This window comes from Molothrus ater, chromosome 7 (genome assembly GCF_012460135.2).
Source record: "Molothrus ater isolate BHLD 08-10-18 breed brown headed cowbird chromosome 7, BPBGC_Mater_1.1, whole genome shotgun sequence".
Taxonomy (NCBI): domain Eukaryota; kingdom Metazoa; phylum Chordata; class Aves; order Passeriformes; family Icteridae; genus Molothrus; species Molothrus ater.
The window spans coordinates 4,616,331-4,637,329 of NC_050484.2; the positions used below are offsets into that span (position 1 = coordinate 4,616,331).

At 43.8% G+C, this 20,999-nt stretch overlaps 1 protein-coding gene across 2 annotated transcripts in view; it reads right to left on the reverse strand.

Moving 5' to 3' along the window:
• CPS1 (carbamoyl-phosphate synthase 1) overlaps positions 1-20,999 on the reverse strand; it is a 92,437-nt gene that overhangs the window by 66,079 nt on the left and 5,359 nt on the right. For both annotated transcript variants that reach the window (XM_054515441.1, XM_036386851.1), the window contains exons 2-12: positions 20,265-20,374; positions 16,227-16,371; positions 15,584-15,673; positions 14,992-15,048; positions 12,674-12,766; positions 7,919-8,008; positions 6,705-6,833; positions 6,036-6,142; positions 4,567-4,708; positions 1,850-1,927; positions 186-284 (exon numbers count right to left, since the gene is read on the reverse strand). In XM_054515441.1, coding sequence (XP_054371416.1) covers positions 186-284; positions 1,850-1,927; positions 4,567-4,708; positions 6,036-6,142; positions 6,705-6,833; positions 7,919-8,008; positions 12,674-12,766; positions 14,992-15,048; positions 15,584-15,673; positions 16,227-16,371; positions 20,265-20,374 — 1,140 coding nt within the window. The remainder of the gene's footprint in view (positions 1-185; positions 285-1,849; positions 1,928-4,566; positions 4,709-6,035; positions 6,143-6,704; positions 6,834-7,918; positions 8,009-12,673; positions 12,767-14,991; positions 15,049-15,583; positions 15,674-16,226; positions 16,372-20,264; positions 20,375-20,999) is intronic.

Consider the following 20,999-nt stretch of genomic DNA (forward strand, 5'->3'; position numbering starts at 1 on the left):
TAAAACTCTTTCAAAGAAAAGAGAGTTAATAACACAAGAGAGGCCAGATGACCGTGAGATAAGCAGCTGTCAGGACTTTTCTAAGAGAAGCCTCCTTTGACTTCCATGTGCTATTTCATTCAGTTCAGTAGGAATTAACTTGCTCCCAGGCTCACTGACAGGCATGAAAATATCTGTACACTGACCTCCACTCTAGAAGCTGTCACTCCAGCCTTGGGGAGGACCGAGGGAATGGTGGTGCCTTTCCCTCTCTTAACCAGGGAAATAAATGAATCAAATAGGAACTAGGAAAAACAAACACATGTATTTACTGTCAAAGCTGAACTCAATATATACCAAGCAAAGAAGGAAAAAACCAGGCCATTTGTGAATTCATGCAATCAGTTCTGCTCTGCTGCCTTCAGCAGGCAGATTTACACCATCTCAGAGAGGAAATCATTATTTGAAATTTATATAACAACTTTGACATATCTGACAAAGCTGCATTCAAGAAAGTGAGGTCATAATCAGGAAGAAAACACGTATCAATCATGTCTGTGTGCTCTGCTTCTCTGTGGCTGCCGGTGCAAGGAGTGAACGTGCACCAAAAGCTAAAACACAGAGGAGCACACACTGAACTAGCTCAGGGAACCAAAAGCTAAAACACAGAGGAGCACACACTGAACCAGCTCAGGGAACCAAAAGCTAAAACACAGAGGAGCACACACTGAACCAGCTCAGGGAACCATCTGGAAGGGTGCCTACTACAGAGCAGAGACAGCTAAACATCAGTTGTGCAAAATCAGTGTTGTCCTTCCAGAGGAGGTGCCAGAAAAGGGCTCTCCAAGCAGGCAGGGCAGGCAGCAGGGCTCTCAGTGGGATCAGCCACTTACAGCAGTGGGACTGGCTTCCCACTCACCCCATGCCTGCCAGGTTTCTGCCACACAGCCCTGAGGCTGCCTGACTGCTGGGAATTACCTGTGGAAGGAGTATGGATGGGTCCTGCAAGCCTGTCAGGACAGGCTCTATCTCATCAAACCATCCCAGCAGTGGGAGAGCACAGACTTGGAGAAGACACACAGCTGAGTTTTGGAGTTCTCTGATATACACTAGTCAATCAGATTGCTATAAAAGTTCCTGATATCAAGAGATTTACTTGCAGATTTAATCAACATCATCAAATTAAGATTAACATAAGCATTTCTAGGTATTCTTCCATCTTTGTCTCTCAGGAAATGCTAAATAGTTTATTTATGTTCAGACATGCTTCCTCTGCCTTCCACATCCCCTGATGCTGCTTAGTCATATTCTGTGACTATGCAACCAGTTGTTACAAAATTTGTGTGAAGTCACAGATGGGGGATTAAAATTTCATTTCACTTAGGAGAACCAGAGTGAGGAAGTATGAATCCATTTACATAACTCTACAGTAATTATAAAATTTGAAAGTGGAACTAAAGTATATTAGAAAGTTAATGATTTTATTACAAAGCATCTGGCTAGTATTTTTTTACATTTAAGATAAAATCCTATTCCTTTTGCAGTCTCTTTTGCAAGAGATTTTAGCCTGATCCTGCAAAGGCTTAAACACTTTAGTAACTCCCAACACAGATAATCCCAGCAGGACTCAATACATACACATGATATGAATGGAATCACTGATCCAAAGCACTAAGAAGTCAATAGAGCTCTTGCTGCTGATTGTAATTAGCTCCAGATCAAGCTAAGCAGACACAAGCCCATGCATGACTGGGATGCTGACACTTCCAGACCCAAGATTTAGGGCCACCACCAACTGGTACAGCAGCTGATAAACATCTGCACTCACAAGGCCTTCAGAAAGCAAGCCCAGATCATCCCCATACATTACCTCTGTGTCCCTGGGCCCAGGATTTGCATCTGGATAGAACTGCACTGTGAAAATCGATCTGCTCTCATGCATAATTCCCTGCAGGAATAAAAGGGACTCTCTTAGACGCCTCCTGACAAGCAAGTGAACAGAAAGCCACACCTTATCTCTGCAAGCACTGAAGGCCAAAGGACTGATGTGTTTCTAGGGGCTGTCAAATTGACACCCATTTCATTCCCAGCCTCCTGCTCTGCTGTTAACCTTGCAGGGGCTGTGCAAGGCTCAGCTGTCCATGGACTGGGGGCACAGTTGAGATGGAGCTTTCACTGCAACACCAAACACTGATAGGCTGTAAGCATCTGACAGAGCAGCTACACAAGGCTCCCTGCACACACAGGGCAGAGAAGAAAAACATACCTGGCAAGAAAAGATCACCTGGGACAATGAATGGTTTAACCATGCCAAGCTGATTGGTTCTGTCATTGAAAAAATTTTGGTCACACTCCTGATTTCCATAATTAATTTTAAATGCTGACACAGGGTTGGGCAGAGTGATGAACAGTACCACTGTTGTGGACAAACAACAGCTATGAAGGACCTAAACTGAGTTTAGAGACTGTGTTTGTAGTTTCAGCTGGAGCCAGGAAAAAATGATTTCTCATTTGAGTGGCCTGATAGCACCAAGAAGCAAGATCCACTGGGAGAACATCCCATAGGTGTCACTGCTCATGAGCCCCAATTCCAGACAGGGGTAGAGAAGTCCCTCAAGAGGAAAGTCAGGGAAAAGCAGCCCTGACCCAACCTGCTTCCCTTAGAAATGGACAAAGGAGCCCAAACAGTCTCACATAGAGCCACAGTGCCATCCAGAGCTTCAGGCTGGGATGCCAGGATAGGACAGGGATGAGAGTTGAGCTACTGACCACAACGTTATGCCATGAGTTTCTGCTCGCAGAGTAAAGAATTCCATCAGTCTGTCACATTTTCCCTAAATGCTCATGTTCCTTGTATTTACATATAAATGTATGAAAAATCTTTTTTTAAATGTAAAAATGTAAAAAATATATTTAAAAACTTCTAAAAGTCTTCACTCCATGCCTTGTCAGTATTTGGAAACTTGTGCTGGCCCTGTCCAGCTGTGATAGGTCAGGTCAGACCCAAAAATGCTTTTTTTTTCCAAGCTGAGGAATGCAACAGACTCCACATGACAAAGTATCCCAGCCCTGACCTTGTTTTTGCATGCTAAACCAACACAGTCCTTGTCCCTCCCCATCTATGAAGGTTTAGGAGACTGTTGCTGCTTTGGGGCTCACAGAAATGGTTTTTTAGCTCACATGAAAGAACATCATTCTACTAGATCCATAAGATTCCTGTCCAACCCTATCACCTTTGTCTCCAAATTCCAGCTAAGGCAAACATGAAAGGACTGGGAAGGAATGGGTTTAATTTGTCAAGACAGTGAAAATAAACTCATTTCAAAAATTGTGTTGAACAGCTGTAAATTTTTTGCATCAATGTTTTGTTTGGTAAAATTTGTCTATGTTTAGATACCTTTCTGTGTTTAGATATCCTTCTGTAAGGATAAAGAAAACACCAAATGACAAACCAAACCTATTCTAAAATCATCAGATGGGTAGCTCAGTACAGCACTGTTCAATCTGCCAGACTTGATAGTGAGCATTCAACTCTCAAAACAAGAGAGGGAGAGGCATATTTCCATGAGGGAAACTGCTTTTGAAAATACCTTCTTCTCATTGATTTCCTGATAACTAACAAGAAGTTACAAACTTGCACAACACTGGGCATCATGGAAAAGATTTGATGTGGGCAATGAGAAACCTGAGATCACAAACATGGATGTTACTTGACATTGGACTTTTATCTTAGATCATGTAAGCTATTCTCTAGGGGCAGCCCCTCTTCCTCATGACTTCAGTAACTGGAATTATATTTACAATAACAGATCAAATCAGATAACAATGCTATCCCTTTTCTGTGCTGGGCAGCACAGAAACAACACAACAAACTGGTGACAGGGGGCGCACAGCTGTGGCACAAACCCTAAGAGAATGGTTGTCAACTGTCATAATTTCTGGAAAAATCCCTTCACCAGGATTTCTTCTCCGGGGAAGCTGAGAAGCCTCAGAGAAAAAGGACAACAGTATTATCTCATTTGCTTCTCCTGTGTTTTGCTGCTTTGGAATGTGGTTGGAGATTGTTTATCCAACATGTGAATTGTTCTTACTTTATGACCAATCACAGTCAGACTGTGTCAGGACTCTGGAGAGAGTCACAGGTTTTTCATTAGTATCTAGTTAAGCCTTCTGTCTGTATCCTCTCTCTATTCTTTAGTATAGTTTTAATATAGTATAGTTTTAGTATATTAAATATATTCTTTAATATAATATCATAAAATAATAAATTAGCCCCCTACGAACATGGAGTCAGATTCATCTTTCCTCACCACGACAGGGGACCCCAAAAATACCACGAATGGTAGTTAAGTGAGCACCACCAGCAGTGGGGAAATCATGGAAATGAATAAGGCTTCTGTTCAGGGAAATTCTAAAGTCACTGCTGCAATCCAGTGCAGTGGGGCTGGTACAGTGGGGTACTCATCTTACCCTGGCTGTAAAGCAGGGCTCCAAGTAAAGCAGATGACCAAATCAACAAATTTGGCCTTGATATTGTGAGAGCAGGCTCACAGGAGGTGAGATAAAGCTTCTCTGTGCAGAGCTCACCTCATTGGTGTGGTCATTGGCATTCACAAAGAGAGGCTTCCAGCCAGGAGGGAGGGAGGAGCCATCGATGGCATAGCTGTGGTTCTGAGCAGTGATCACAGCCTGGCCACTCACTGCATTCAGGACAGGCTGGTTCTGGCCTCTGCAAGAAAAAGGGATCAGTGGACACAAGTGCCAAATGTGTTCAAGTGCCACAATTAGGAGGAGCTGGTAACTGTGGGACTATACATAACAGTTCAACAGTAGCAGTCAAATATTGGCAGCCAATCTCAAAATTATAAATCCTAGGAGAAATTTTGATATTCCACCACTTGATAGGGATAGATTACAGCAAATACTTTCAAAAACACTCAAAAAAGCAGAGCATCACATGGCAGTTGTCCTGGATTGAAACACAATGTGTGTAATCTATTTCCCATCTGTCAGAGGTGGGGCAGGTCTCTTCTGTTCGTGGGGCAGTTTTCTTTATCTCTTCCACAACCCATCTTCCCTCCAGGAGATCTCTTCTGTTCATGGCCAATGAGTGTCCCTGCATGGCTGATCAAATTCCATCATCCCACTGGGAGATGCTCCGCCCAGGGGAGGAGCCAAGCATTCCTGCCTGGATACAATCTGAACCTGGGAACACCACAGCAGCCTTTGCCCACTGCATTCCCAGAGGAGCAGCTTTCTGCTCCCCTGCATTCCCAGAGGAGCAGCTTTCTGCTCCCCTGCATTCCCAGAGGAGCAGCTTTCTGCTCCCCTGCATTCCCAGAGGAGCAGCTTTCTGCTCCCCTGCATTCCCAGAGGAGCAGCTTTCTGCTCCCCTGCATTCCCAGAGGAGCAGCTTTCTGCTCCCCTGCATTCCCAGAGGAGCAGCTTTCTGCTCCCCTGCATTCCCAGAGGAGCAGCTTTCTGCTCCCCTGCATTCCCAGAGGAGCAGCTTTCTGCTCCCCTGCACTCCCAGAGGGAGATCAGGCCCATCTACACCACCCTGAAGCTTCAGAGGAAAACTCCCCCCCTGTGCAGGATCCCTGCTCCAGCAGAACCACAGCTGGCACTGCAGGAGGGCTGAGCCACCATGGAATGGGACTGTGCCACCACCCTGACACACAGGGGGTCAGCTCCTGTTCTGACTCTGGCAGTGGTGTTTTGTATTATTGCATTTATATTTTTATTTTTCCTAGTAAAGAGCTGTTATTCCTATTCCCATATCTTTGCCTGAGAGCCTCTTAATTTCAAAAATTATAATAATTCAGAGGGAGGGGGTTTACATTTTCCATTTCAGGGGAGGTTCCTGCCTTCCTTAGCAGACACCTGTCTTTTCAAACCAAGACAGCAGTTTAAATGAAAGGCAAGGAGAATGGCTGGGAGGAAGGAGCAATGTTACTGAGATGCCAGCTGCTCCTAAGGCAGCTCAGCAGCAGAGCACTGCTGTTCCATAGCCCTTTCCAGTGCTGAGCTGCTCTGTCTGGCAAGAAGAGCCTCACCTGTTGGCCATCTGCATCTTGTAGGAGGTAGCTCCAGCTGCTATTCCAGTGATTAAATGCCCCATGCTAATTCCAAACAGGGGCTCTGGGCGATTGCTCTCCAGGATCTAAAATGAAAAGTTTTTCAACAGATATTGGAGTGTCTCTGTCCAGCAATTCCAGCATAAACCATGCCAGTTCCCTCACAGACTTGGGAAAAAGCTCAATGCCAGAGTGGCAGCAGCCTATGAAGGAAAGTTTCCTCCTTTCCTCTGGTTCAGAGAGAAGCCTCAGAGCACAGCTTGGTGTCAGACTACTCACAGAGAATAAGCAATGACACTGCATTACAGACATTTAGTGACATTATTCCAAGTGGGAGCTCTGAAATCAGTGCTGTTCTTTCCTAAGGTCACAGAGGACCTGAAAGAGCCCAGGATACTTCAAGGCACTGGTATGATAATTGTGGTCACCATGTTTGCCATGTATTGTTCACCAAGGTCTATAAAGCCTTGTAGTAACTATTGGGCTGGAGACAAATCCCACCAGACCAAGATGAGGAATATTCCAGGCAGCTGAAATGGCTGAGTAACATTTGGCCCATAACAGGTTAATACAACCAACTTCTACTTCAAGCACTTGAAAAAAAGGCAAATTAAAAAGTATAATCAGCCTATAGGCATTGCACTGTACCTTTCTGACATTCTGAATCACTTCCTGGGCCTTCATAGGATCCCCTGGACCTCCAGAAATTATGAGTCCATCATAATCCATGCCAGTGAAATCATGGTCCCATGGAACCAAATGCACTTCTGCACCTCGCTAAAAAACACCAAATAAAAAACAAGTAAGGGAGTCAGAAATGAAGGGAAGAGGGAAACAAATTTTTGTAAGGAGGTTCTTCCTATGCTCTCATGTCCCAGAGCCTGAGCTTGTATTTCAGTCATCTCCTTTTCCCATTATCAGCTTCTCTCCACTATCTGACCATACTACCTTCACAAAACTGACAGACTTGGCCCCTTGGAGCCACCTCAGTGTTTGTCAAGTGACTCCAAAATTCACTGATGAGATCAAAATTTACTGATGGAAAGCAAAATAAGTGTGTATGTAAACATGTAACATATGTTCACTTTTACACAGTGCATTCATCCTAATGCTAAATTAGGGCTTCACATCCTTACTCTATGGCATGCCAGAAGCAGTCCTACACATCAAAACTGAGATAAACATCCACACTAATTAAAAAAATCAATCAGGGAAATCCTGTGCATCTAGAGAATATGAGACATTGCTTTCTGTCTTCCTATGTGGCTAAAGAAGCAAGAACTGCTCCATCACTGTGCTAAAAACAGGAGAAGTTTTTCACAGAATTCTAGAATCAAAGAACAACTTGGGATTCATGAGCCTCATGAGGCCATTAGGTCCAATCCTGACCAAAGCAGGGGTAATTTCCACTTTAAGGCAGGTTGCTGAGAGCCTGGGGAAGCTGTGTTTTTAATATCTTCAATGATGAACATTCCACAGGTACTTGGGGCCTGTTTGCACCATTCACCACCATCACTGCATTTTTCCCCCTCATTTATTTATTTTTAACAATGTTGGGTTGACCTTCCTCCACTGTTCTTTACAGAAGTTTTGCCTCATTTTTTGAAAACTCATCTTTTGGGGTTCTTCCCATGGCTGAGAGGCTGCTGTACAGGTTCTCTTCCTTATCCCCTCAATACACTATACCAAGTGCAGAAAACACCTCCCAGTGCATAAAAATCATCCTAAAAATTGTGCCTCACTTCAGGAGGGCAACTAACATTAAAATGCATGAGTGTCCAGGTGGAAGGAAGGCTTGTGAGCACAGCTGAGGCTCTTGACAAAGCCAAACAAGTGACAAGGAACATCAAGCACTGACCCACCTTTACCAGCAGACGGATAATGTTGTGCTTCAACCCACAGTCAACAGCTACAACTTTAATTGGATTCCCTCTGCCATAAATCTTGACTTCCTATAAAAAGACAAACCATGTTGTAAATGACAGATGTCCCCAAAACACAGAGAAGATAGGCAGAATAACTTTTCACCAATGTGCAGCAACTGGTACTTAATTTATGTGGAAATCTCCAGGAGTACTGCAGACATTAGTGCTTCCTTTATCTTTCTGTGAAAGTAAAAGTTAGAATGCTGCTTTATATACTGTTGATTGCAGTGATACCTTTTTTAAGTTTTTTTTGTTGTTTTGGTGCACACTTTTAGTTTTATATTAAGTGTTACTAGGATCTTTCCACAGGGTGGTGAAGACAAAACAATCCTATTCTAGCTGGAGAAGGAAAATCTCTTTAAACTTCAGGTCCAAAGCACAAAAAAGGTGAAAAGAGGAGGGCAGGCAGCAAGCAAGGAGGATGAAACTTCTTCATTTGAAGCTATTAATTGGAAAGTTAACTCCTGTATGCAAATTGACTAAAACTTATAAAAATGTGAGATCTCATGACCAAGCCCTCTTTTGCCTCCATCTTGTAGCCTACTGGGCAGTGTGCCAGGGTGCGGCCTTTGAAGGCACTTCAATAAATGTCCCCTTTATTCCTCTTAACTCTGTCTAGCCTCTGTTCCAGCTCGTTAAGGCATCAACAGCAGTAATGCAATTCCTAAGCAATCACTTGTTTCCACAGCTCATGACAAGCTTTTTTCCTGTGTGTCACCTCATTAGCAGTGCAGCAAAAAGCCAGTTCTCACAGATTATTGCAACTCAAGAGAAACAGGCCAGACACCCAGTGAGAGATTTTCAGCTGAAGTGCAGTTATCCTGCTGATGCCAGGGGAGCAAAGCCACAGCTCCATCACATGAAACACCACACCAGCCCTCCAGTCCCAGTCAGAGCAAAGCACAGCACAGCTGGGGACAGCTGGGAGTGACCTTCTGTGCACAATGGCACCTATGTTCATATGGACCTGGCAGTTTTATCTCACACCTCCTCTTCCAGCTGCTGTTCCTTAACCCATTCCACAAAATAAATTGTCAGCAGTTCCAAATCTGGACCATCATGCTTTGTACACCCAGTTATCCACTGGTCACAGCCAGAATGGAAAAAAGTGAAGTCAAACCAATCTATGTTATATGGCCTTGGTACTGTGCCATTGTCAGACAGCTCTAGCACTAATGTAAAGTTATTTACGGACAGCTTCTTTCTGAAGCTTGCTGAATTATTTTACTTGCTACATGACCAGAGGCAGCAGTTATTGATGTTATTCATCAATAAGCACATAAGGCTGCCTTCTCCTCCTAAAAACAAACTCTGTGCTTACCTTCAGTAACACTCAGCTTCTGAAAGCTGATATTGACAAATGTATTTTGCCCAAAGTGGCTTTTCTCTTGGGCATCATGGAAAAAAACAATTTTTTTTCCTCTTTTACACCAAGTACTTCCCTTTTAATCAGCTTCCCTGGCATCTGTATCTCACATCTGGACCTCCTGATGAGAAGATACTAAAATCCATGTCCAATATGGCTGGTGCAGGGTGACAAACTGAATTTTTTAAAAGGAGAAATATGGTTAGCCAGAAGGAAAGACATCCTCTCAGCAGATAATTCAAGATGAAGTTTGTTAACAGAATATTCCAACTCCTCCCCATGTGTTACACTAACTCAGTTCTTGCTTGAACTTTTATCTTTGCAGAGATTGAAATGCAGAGGTTTCTAGTGATGCCTTAGGATTCAGCTTTTCTATTTTTCAGATCCTGTACTGCTTTAGTGTTTAACTCTAAAACTCCATAGCCTGTCAGCTACTGTTCTCCTGTTTTATTCAGACAAAACAATTCCTCTCTAGGCCTGTAACTCAAGGACACCTTACTGCCTCACACCCTGAAAAGTATAAATAAAAGTGAGTTGCACATAATCAGACTCGGGTTCCAACAGTCCACAGTGGAACTGTATCACTCCACAGGGATTTTAAGGGTCCTCTACATGCTGTCCTTCAAGCTTCTGGGTGGTGGGTTTCAAAAATCCCAAGAATATTAGGGTGTTCAGTTCTCACAGAAACGAGTTTAGTGTCCTGTGTCAGAGACCCCTAAGAAAAAGTCACTGTCCTTTTCAAAAGGGGCTCTTGAAGATCCCTCAATTTCTCACAAAATCCATACTTTAAAAAAAAAAAAACAAACAACAAAATATTATGAAGCAAAGATCTCTTTCAAAGGTTCTCCTCAGTTGTTCTCATGACCAGAGAGAGTTGTGGGGCAACACTACTTCAAGTACTTTAATTATCCTTACTTTCAAAACTCTTCCTGCTCAAAATAATTAGCTATGATTTGTTACAACACTTCCTTCAGCAGCAAGACTGATTTTAGATATTGCTGTCTCCACAATCCATTTGTCACACTCTGTCCTGCAGAGACCTGACCTGTCCCCTGCATCTGGGCAAGAAACTAGACTGGGAGCTGGATCAGAGAACTGTTAAAATCCATTCCTTCTAAAGCCAGAGGATTTCCCTCATCTGTTGGCAGCACAGCCCATAAAAAACTGTCCCAGTCTGAAAGGATTATGTGAGAGGGATGCAAACCAGTGGTTAGGGAGAATACAAGCTCCTGCTGGTACTAGTGCTGAGAACAAAAGCAGTACATGGACCTGCATGTGTGGAGAGATATGACCTCTTAGCTTGGACTGGTTACCTATCTCTCATCTGCTCTGCAACCCTGATGATCACATGCACCAAAAAAAAAATCTCCAACAAGAGTGCTTGCAGAACACTGGCAGTTCTCTACATTCCTTGCCCTGGGTAGACAATGTTAGCAAGCACAGTCTGTATCACTAGCATTTAATCAAGGTGGCAGGGGGTGGGTGAGATATAATAAGAAAATCAATCACTCCTAGTGTACAATAGATAAGCAGAGTCCAGATCATACTGTATGCTGATTTACATGAAAATCACCATTTGGCAACAGATGGATTATCATGTCCAGTAATTACCAACATTAAACAGCTTACCTCATTTACAGCTTTATATGTGATGCTGTTTTTTAAGCCTATAAAATGAAGTTATAAACATAACAAGACTGCCAAAGTGCTGTTAATCTTATTCTATCTCCCTTTAAGAAGCTATTTTCAGCATCTTTACAGTAGTTCTGTCTCAGTAATTGCAGAGTTTAGCATCAGCAATCTTACCTGTTTCTGAGATTTACTGACACAAAATGGCTCCCCCTGTACCTTGCAATCCTAGATCACAACCTCAGTAAGCAATTCCCATCCTTCTGTGTAGCACCAAGGCCATGACTCAAAACACAGTGGAGGTGCTGGATGAGCTGGGGAGATCCCCCAGGGTGAGATTTGCAGGGCAGCCTTTGTATTGCAGTGGCATCCCAGTATGCCAGTTACTACTGTAAACCCAAGATTTGGAGATGGAGAGTGCTTCAAGCTCCCCCTTGCTTGCTGACCATTCAGCTCAGAGCTGCTTTTCACCCACACCATGAATGCACTGGCTTGTGTACAGAACAGTACACAAGCAGCTATTTGCAGAGCTCTTCCAGAGCCTCACTGATCTTGAGGGAAGTGCAAACACCATAACAAGCACGGAATTTGCAAAAGGGACTCATATACTCAGTTCTCACTTCTTAATGGAATTAAGCATCCAGGGCACTCCTTATCCCCCAGTTAAACCCCCAAAGGGGCCGCAGTTTAAGACATTGGGAGTTGCATTGGTACAAGAATAGTTACTATTTTTAGTATGAGCCTGGTTTCCCTACATCCGTGTCACAGTTGAGGCAGCCACCACACACAGAGTATCACCACACAATTTCAGAAAGCTTCAACCCATACAGAGTTAACACCTCACCCCTTCAGCAGGTTGCAAGCATCTGCCCTTCTTGTTCTTCAGCCCAGCCTTTTATCCCCTCCTGTTGATGCCCTGCACCTGTGTGCCCTCTGTTCCCTTTGGTGGTTGCTCAGTGCCCCTGGGCACTCCATGGCTCATTGCTGTCAGTGCTGCTCACCTGCTTTTCATAGCTGTGCCCATTGAGGATGAGGCTCAGCCACAGCCCCACTCCCAATTACCCCAAACTGTGTTCCTGCACATCCCCATGATTTCTAACATTCTTCTCAGCTTGTAGTTGAACACTGTTTGCATGCCCAGCTACCAAAGTAAAAACTTCACCTGCAGTCTGTTCAGATCTATGGACACAGCAGCTAATTCCAGAAACGTTAGATATAGAGGATTCCTAATGTGGTCTGGTTTTGACATCTAGAAATCTCTTCCGGAATCACCCCAACAAAATTACACCCCATCACAGATTATCAAATGGTATTGTGAGTTTGTTTCCTAATTTTTTTTTAAGGAAAGCAACTATTCTTTTTATAAATTCTTTTTATGTTTGAAAACATCACCACATACCAGGTCTAACTGTATCCCCAATATTTCTCTGTCTTTGTAACACACAGTCCTCTGATCAGAGTGTGGTTCAGACCACATTCAGCTCAACACAAACCATTTTTTATCTCCAACACTGCACCTAAGGAGCCACAGGGATATTGAGAAAACAGTCCATCAAATATCTAGAAAGGTGCATGGTTTAAAAAACATCTCCAAATTGTTTGTTTAGAAAAACTGGTTGATCCCCTGAGCAAATGAGGAGCAGTTACTAGCAGGTGTGTACACCCTACCTGATGTGTACTATAGAAGTTGTTCTCACCTTTGTTGAAACTTCTGCAATTAAGTTTTGCTTATTTGGGTCTACAAACTCCACAGGTTGACCTTCAAACTCAATCTTCCCAAGTACTGTGCCCTGTGGAAATACACCATAAAAAACAAAGCATGAGCAAAGGAGAAGCTGTGAAAACTGGGACGAGGTGTTGACAGGCCCAGCAACCAGAACAGCTGTTTAAATATGGGGTTTTGGCAGTTTATAACCATTTTTAGCATTTTCAGAAGTTTATGAGCCTTCCTCAGTATAAAAAAATCTGTTTAAACCCCTTCCTTCAGGGGAGAGACATTATCAGCAGTAATATTTGTTAATAGGCAGTCTGGCAAGCTGTGTTGTGACATGAAATTGAGTTGTCTTCCAAGAAGATCAGAATTCAGATCCCCACATAACTGTCACATAGATCTGGGAGTAACCCACAAAGCAGTTTGAAGATTTTTTGGTTTTGGAAACCCACTGTGAGGTTTTCAGCTGCCTCCTGTGCACAGCTACAAGGCAGCAGAACTGGTGTAAGGCAAAGCTATGTAGGAGGCAGGTCAGCCCAGCTGTTTTCTGAATAAACTGTTAAAAATAAAAATCACCTCCAGCAAGCCCTGCTCTGTGTTGCTGTTACCACCTGGCAGAAGCTAGGACACTCTTGTTCTTCTCATTGGAAAAAGAATCCCTGCTTTGGCTTTGCCCCACTCCTGAAGTTAGTGGGATTAATCTAGGGTTATGCTCTTCTCAGCATGGGAACAAAGTGTGCACTACAGAACTTTTCAAGGATGGAAAGGGGAAGTAAAACAGAGAAGGTTTTGTGGTAAATTTATCACATCCCGCTTTCATGATCAAACATGTTAAACTCAGCTTCCTCTGGCTATGACACCAGTATTCACACTGGGATTGCTCCTTGGATTCAGTGATTCTCCTTTTAGATACTGCCCTGGCTTGCCATACCTGAAGTAGCCTTGCCATTTCTCTAGGGCAAGCAACAGCCAATATCTTGCACTGCCATGCACACTAGTAAGGGCAAGTTTTGAGGACAGTTTTGCCCTTAACAGTGGCTGACATTCTATGTCTTCTTTCTTACACCAAAAGCTGCTCCAAGCTGCTTTACATGGAAAAAAAAAAATCATCATCTTCAGCAAGTCCTATTCTTGGAAATGAGGCCCCTGAGTGGTACTTGAGAGGCCCTGCATTTACTTTCAGTCCAGTTTAACAAGTCATTGCTTATTTCTGCATGTACCATAAGGAGGCCCTGTTCTCACCCCCAGTTTTTACAGAGACAGGGAGTGAAATACTAAGTAGGTTTTTTTCAGCCTGAGAGAACTGGGTGAAGAGGTGACATTATGCACTTTAAGAGCCATACACCAATACCATTCAAAGTCATGGTATAATGGGACTCACTACCATACACTGCTAAATTGCAGGACGAACACTGAAAGTATTAACTTTGGATAAAAGGAATGGTGATCTATTATGTCTTAAGAAAGCAGAAAATATATTGCCATTTTCTATTAAATTGTACTTGTATGCTATCTGTAAGAGCAGGACAATGCCACATCTTCCTAATAGAATTCATTTCTACAAATATTCCTTTATTCAAGATGGCCCATTCCTGTTTTGTGCTGTGGAATGAAAGGGGGCATAGGGTTGGGCTGCAGACTGAAAATTGATCATCTAAAGAAAAGAGCAGCTTCAAATAATCCATTAGGAAAGAAAGCCCTCCAAGGCAAATTTACATTCAGACTGGCTTTGATCACCATTTCAGCCAGTGTGAAGTGTACCTTCACATTAACCTTCACTCCATAACATAATCCTACCCATGACCTTCAATTGTCAGCTCTTGGAAAACAGAGAAAAGTAATAACTATTGAAAATAATAGCAGGCTTCAGCCAAAAGAAACCAGGTTAGGAATACATCTTGGATGACTGTAGGCATTCCTCTGTCTCAGAGGGGCAGGACAATTTCCACTGACCAAAGGTGCCACTGTCTGTGAACAAATATCCACAATATCTCACAGGCTTGTTGCTCTCTCTGACTGTTTCTGAGTTAAGATGTGTTTGAAACCTGTTGTGTCTGACACTACCCGAGGCCTTTCCTTTTCATCACCTTGGGCTGGCTCACTTGTGCAGGACAGGAAACCCAGAGCAGAGCCAGGGAGAGGGGGCTCCTTGGGATTAGGGCATTGCCCAGCAGCACAGAAGCCTTTGGAAGAGCACATGGATCTGATCTGAAGTCAAGGCAGCCCAGCAGTACCATTGCTACTCCAGGTTTGGAAAGGGCCGAGCAAGGTTAATGCAACTGGATCAAGGGAAGCAGATCATACCTTGTCACGAATTAATTTGGACAACATCCTGGTATCAATCCCATACAGTGCAGGCACCTGAAGAAAATCCAAGGACAAGTTAGAGAATAAGCAGCTAAAAAACTGGAGGAAGACAGCACCCAGATCACCTTTATGAGAACATGTCACAGAATCATAGAACAGTTTGGTTTGGCAGATTTTAAAGCTCATCTCATTCCAACCCCTGCCAGGGACAGGGATACCTTCCACTAGAGCAGGCTGCTCACAGCCCCATCCAGCCTGGCCCTGTGTTAGGAGCTCAGGCTCTCAGCAGCAGTCTTACCAAGGCTGCCTCACCACAGCTCTTCACTTCTCCTCCCTGTTCCCACTCATAATTAGCTAAGATGCTCAAATCTAGTTTCTGCTCCAAAAAGCACAGTGGGACAGCTGGGTTCCTCTGGATACACAGATCTTGATCTCTGTGATCAGGAGGTGCAGCTACAGGGTTCCTCTCAATGGACAGCAACCCCTGGACTGGTAGGGAATCTGCCACCTTTATGTTCTGCAACAATAAAGAGCTCATCTTTCCATCCAGGTCAGTTCTCATTGTGCTGTTACATCTAGTATTGCTCACCTGTTCTTCATGCAACCACTCTCCCAGGCTCCTAGTAGCCTGCCAGTGGCTGTACTCATTGCTATAATCCTGCACCAGTAAACCTGAAACCTGTAGAGAGAAGAAACATCATTTTGCACTGGAGGATCACTTTTGTATTTACCCTGTACCTTCAACTTGCACTCACCATAAACCATATCATGGGCAGACTTCAGGCTAGCTCATTGCTGTACCTGGGCATTTTTACCAGGAAATCCACAGAAGAATGTGCCTTGGTAACCAAAGCTGCAAATTGCACTGAGCTGACAAAACACTTCTTGTCAAAAGAAAGAAAATGGAAATTTAGGACAAGAAAATTTTTTTTTTTTGTAAGAAAACTTATCACTTTTAAGTAACCTTTCATTTCAAAAGTCAGCTCAATTTTTCAATGGAGTTAGTGTGTAAAATAGTTATTTCACCTCAGAACAGATACTTCCAGAAGGCACATGGCTTAGTACAGAAATCAAGATGGAGTATTTTTTGCTACCACTCCTTCACAGGAAAATACCAGAAGAAGAAAAAGAAAGGTTGAGTATCACTGATTTCTTCTATGAGGGAGCCAGTAAACTCTTACTCAGGCTACTGGGCACAACCCTTTGATCAGCACTGCTTCTCCCACCATTACCTTGATCCCATCAGACTCCAGAAATCTCCTGAGGCCTATTTCATCCAAAGCAGCCGTGTCAGGCACTCCACCATTCCCAACTATGGGGTTAGCCAGGGTAAGAATCTGCCCTTTGTAGCTGGGATCTGTCAAGGCTTCAGTGTATCTAGGTGAAGAAACAGTAGAAGGAAAGTACATAGGTCTGGAGTCAAAAGTAACACAACAGAACCAGTGAAAACAAGACAGGTCTGAATTCCCAAAAAGACAGATGATGTTCATGTGAAGATATTCTCAGAATAAAAGCAAACACCTCTGTGAATATACCCAGACTTTGCCATTTGTGGTTAAACATTTGACATGGAGAACAAGGAAATGCTTTGGCTTCTCATGTTTCATTTAAGGAAAGTACATCAACAAACTCAGAGTCCTTTGATTTAACATGAGAATCAAGTACAGGGAGGGCAGGCAGATCTCAGCCCTGCACAGAGTATCACTGATAACAGCTTGGCCTGGCCTCTCCCTGGGCACACCCCTGGGCAGTGCTTTGCCCTCCGTGTGCTGTAGGAGCTCTCCCCTCTCAGCAGCAGCAGAAAGCTCCAACTGAAAAACCATCAGACAACAGAGCTGGTTTTGCCCAGGTTTTGTCCCTTCCACACTCTGGAGCTTGTCTTGGGATGCTCAGGGCTGTAATTGCTCTTTTTGTGGGAGAGGACAGACAAGTCTTTGGGTTTCCTCCTCACTGCTCTGGGTCCTTCTCTGCCACCAACCCTGACATGGTCCCACTTCTGAAGTTTCTCCCTGGCATTCTCCATGTTCCCAGCCACAGAGCACCATCCATTTCACCTGACAAGACTCCTAAGTGCTTGGAAGCTGGTTGGTGTACTCCTGCAGAAGAAAAGTTCAAGACAAAGCTTTGGGATTCAGCATTGCACCCCTGGTCACACAGCCCCAAAACATGTCCTGTCATAGCCCCAAAGCAGAAGCCTGGCAGTTTGTGAAGCACCTGAATGCCCTTCTCAGCAAGGACAGAGCTAAAAGCACACTGGAACATTCTTCTGCAGCAGAAGAGCAAAACTAGGACTCCACAAAGTACCATCCCTGCAACTAGTAGGTCCAGTCCCACTTTCAACCATATATAGGGGGACAGGGTAAATGTGGTCTATATGCTCCTGTTCTTCATCTCCAAATTAACAAACAGCCCCTCACTTTTTCCCTTCTTCTATAGTATACTCTTGCAAATCTCCCTTAAACAATTATTGTCTTTCAACCCAAAAGCAGCTGCAATTTAGCAACAGATGAAGTTATCCCCACAAATATTGAGCCAAACACATAAAGAGACTTTGGGATGAATCTGCCCTGTACAAAATATAATAAATTATTGTCATTATTGTTTAAACAGTACCTAATTGGCAACTCCAGTCATCTACCAGATATCAGCAAGTCACAAGAGACATTTTTATGGAACACCAGACTTACTGCCAGAAGATTAATTGTCAAACATTGGGAAAATCTTCACAAAAGCAGGACTGGCTGCTGGCAGATATAAACACAGCACACCAGCCAGCACTGAGAAATGACAGGTTGAATAAACACTGGCCAGGAAATATTTTCAGGTAAGCCTCTCCTGATGTTCAAATCTGTATTTGCAGCTGCAGGTAAGCAACCACACAAAGTGCAGTGTGATCCCAAAACTGCAGCAGGTACGAGGCACATGACATGGGCATGCTGGGCACTGTTCTCTCCTTCTGAGCTTATTGGTTATGCCTCCAAAAAACTACTTGTTACTGACAAAGCTAATGTCATTGACCTTTGATGTCATTTGTGACCAGCAAACAAGGACAGAGAGCCATGGCTCTGGGTGGGGTGTGCAGGCAGAGCTCAGACAATGCCCTTTAAGCAGGAACAATGCTGTGTGGAGCACAGAGGAGCAGATGGAAACACCAGCTCCAAACGTGCTGCAAGGTCTAACCCTTGCTGTGCCTGCCCAGAGGTCTGCCTAATTTCAGTAAACTCCTGTCAACCCATTCTCTCACTAAAATATCATGGGAAACACACATTTATTAGAGACAAACACCTTTATGGAGCTATTTCAAACATGGGACATTTCATGGGTTGTAACTCTTCTTTCTTAATGAGAAACCTCCTCTTTTTGTTTCTATGCCAAACATACAGCTGCAACAGTAAGCTCATTTTTTTTCAGCAAACGCTTCTGAAAAGTTCATCCTCTTGCTTTTCTATCAAAAATTCAACATTTCATCCCTGAAAGAGTGCTCTTGGCCTTCTAGTCCAGAGCAACACGTCGACATTTCAGCGAGCTTCAGCTACTTCAGGCCTGAGAGCTGTATGCACATAAAGTGCTTTGCCTCCCATTTCTATACCATGAATCAGAACATGGGGGTCCAGATGAGGAGATAAAGTGCAGAGCAGCCTATTAATCACCCCAGAGAGAGCCCATGCTGACCCCACTCAGCACCCAGAAACACCCACTTCACAAAAAGCAGGTCTGAGGCTTATCAGCACCCCTGCACTCACCTCTTGCTCCCTATCATGACAAACTGCTCCGTGCCCCAGCAGCCTGGCACCTCCCTCACCCTGGCACAGCCTCTTCCTGTGTCAGGGAGAAGGGACAGCTGGGTTCCTCTGGATACCCAGATCTTGATCTCTGGGATCAGGAGCAGGAGGTACAGTTACAGGGTTCCTTTCAATAGACAGCAATCCCTGGACTGGTAGGGGAATCTGCCACCTTTATGTTCTGCAACAATGCTGCAAACTCTTGTTTTCCATTTCTCTGAATCAATCAAGGTCACGTTCTGTACAGGGGGCTCTGAAGATACTTTCTTACATTTTTAGTGTTTTCTCCATGCCCATATGCTGCCCAGCACAGAAGAGATCTCTGTCACAGCATCCTCTCCAAATGATTAGACAATGAGCAAACACAACTTCTACTGCCACAGTAACACATGGAGAGGAAATTAATCCTTCAGGTCCTACTTGACTTTTGTCATGTGCCAAGATTTATGGCCCATAATCTATCAATGAGAAGAGAACTCTGGTGCCCTCCATCATTCTGATCTATATTAAACAGTGGCTTGTTGGCAGGTATATTAACACAGCCAGTAATTAGTGCTGTCAAAATGCTTAAATAATTGTCTCCTAACGCAAAACTCTGCAAACTGATTCCCCTCTGCAGCAATTTAACATTCTCACCAAAGGTATCATTTTAAAACTCAACCTGTGAGTACTGAGATCTCCAAAGGACAGCATAATGTGGGGAGCACAAAGCAGATGAGCAAAGACAGCTATGAATGACTGCAGAAGCAGCTCAAGCATTAACAACTTCATAGATGTCTTAAATCCCCCAGGACATTTCCCTGTCCTTACCAAAAGCCCCATTCCTCTGCTCAAGCAGTCCAACAAAAGCACTGGCAGCATTTGGCTGCCAACCTAAGTCAGCCATAGGTTTCTACCACTTGAGAAGAGAGAAAATCATGCTAGGTTAGGCATCAATCTGATCCTGCCCTTTAGCTGCAAAGGCACAGAATGCAAAAACATCCTTACCTGTGGTGTGAGCCAACAAATTACATAAGAGATGGGTCATAAAGGTGACCAACCTGGGGTTTAAAAATTTTGCACTCAGAAGCCAACTTCCATTACCAAGAAGGCTGCAGATGCTTCAAACCTCTATAGTTGATCTGGGCACTAGAGGGAGAACAGACAGCTTCTCTGCTCTGACTCAGCAATTCAGTAGGAAGTGATCAGAACCCTATGTATCTCATTATCATCATTAGGTCAGTCTTTAAGGTGCTTATCACCACAAATGCTTTGGCACAAGGGGTCTGCCTGAAACATCTTCATTAATTCTATCTCTCTCTGTACCTCTGGACTACAATGTAATACATATTGAATATATAGAAAAATAAATATAATAATATAATATAATAAATATAGAAAACGACCTGCTTGGATCAGAACCCTACAAGCTTGGAAAAAGCAGCTTTCACACTTCAACAAGCTTCCAGAGAAGTCCTGATGCCCGGATGCCATTTGCTGTTGCCTTACCCAGAGAGCCCCGTGTTGAACACGACTTCTCCTGCTGTGGAGGATGGATAACCAAAAGAATAGCCCTTCATCTTCATCCCATCTTCCAGCACCAAGTTTGCTGTCTGCACCTAGAGAAAGGCACATGAAGAGACTCAAACACAGGAGGAAAGGCTTGATGTTTATACAGGCAGCACCCAGGATACCTGCCTTTCATGCCTAGCACTGTTAGGTACTCCTGCCCTTCTCCCACTCCCAGTTGCCAAGACATTACCTCTTCTACCAGCCTGATGCCTTTTTTCTTTCTGACTCTTAGGAAACATTGTTATCCTAATGAGCTGGCAAACCTCCCTGTAAGCAGAGCATGTGCTGCTTTTACTGTGGGATCACCCTTTCCCATGCCTTAGCTCATTTTTTCTACATATGACATCTTGTAATTTACCGACATCATACCCTGCAGGGAAAGGATCACTTCCCTCCTCAATGTTTGCTCAAGGCCTGCTGCTGACTCTGCTGGCTCTCATCCAGCTCTGACCTTTGATAGGTGCTTAACTTCTGGTGCAACCATACAGCAACGCCACTAAAATAGGTGTGTGTGCTTAGTGAACTGGTGTCAGACAGCAAAATTCAAAATAGCAGTGTATTCTGCTGTAGGACACTGGACCAGAGGAACTCATAGATCATAGATGGATGCTCATGGTCTCAGTTACCTCAGGGACAGGCATAAATTGTGCCAGAAGAAGCAGCTATGAAACA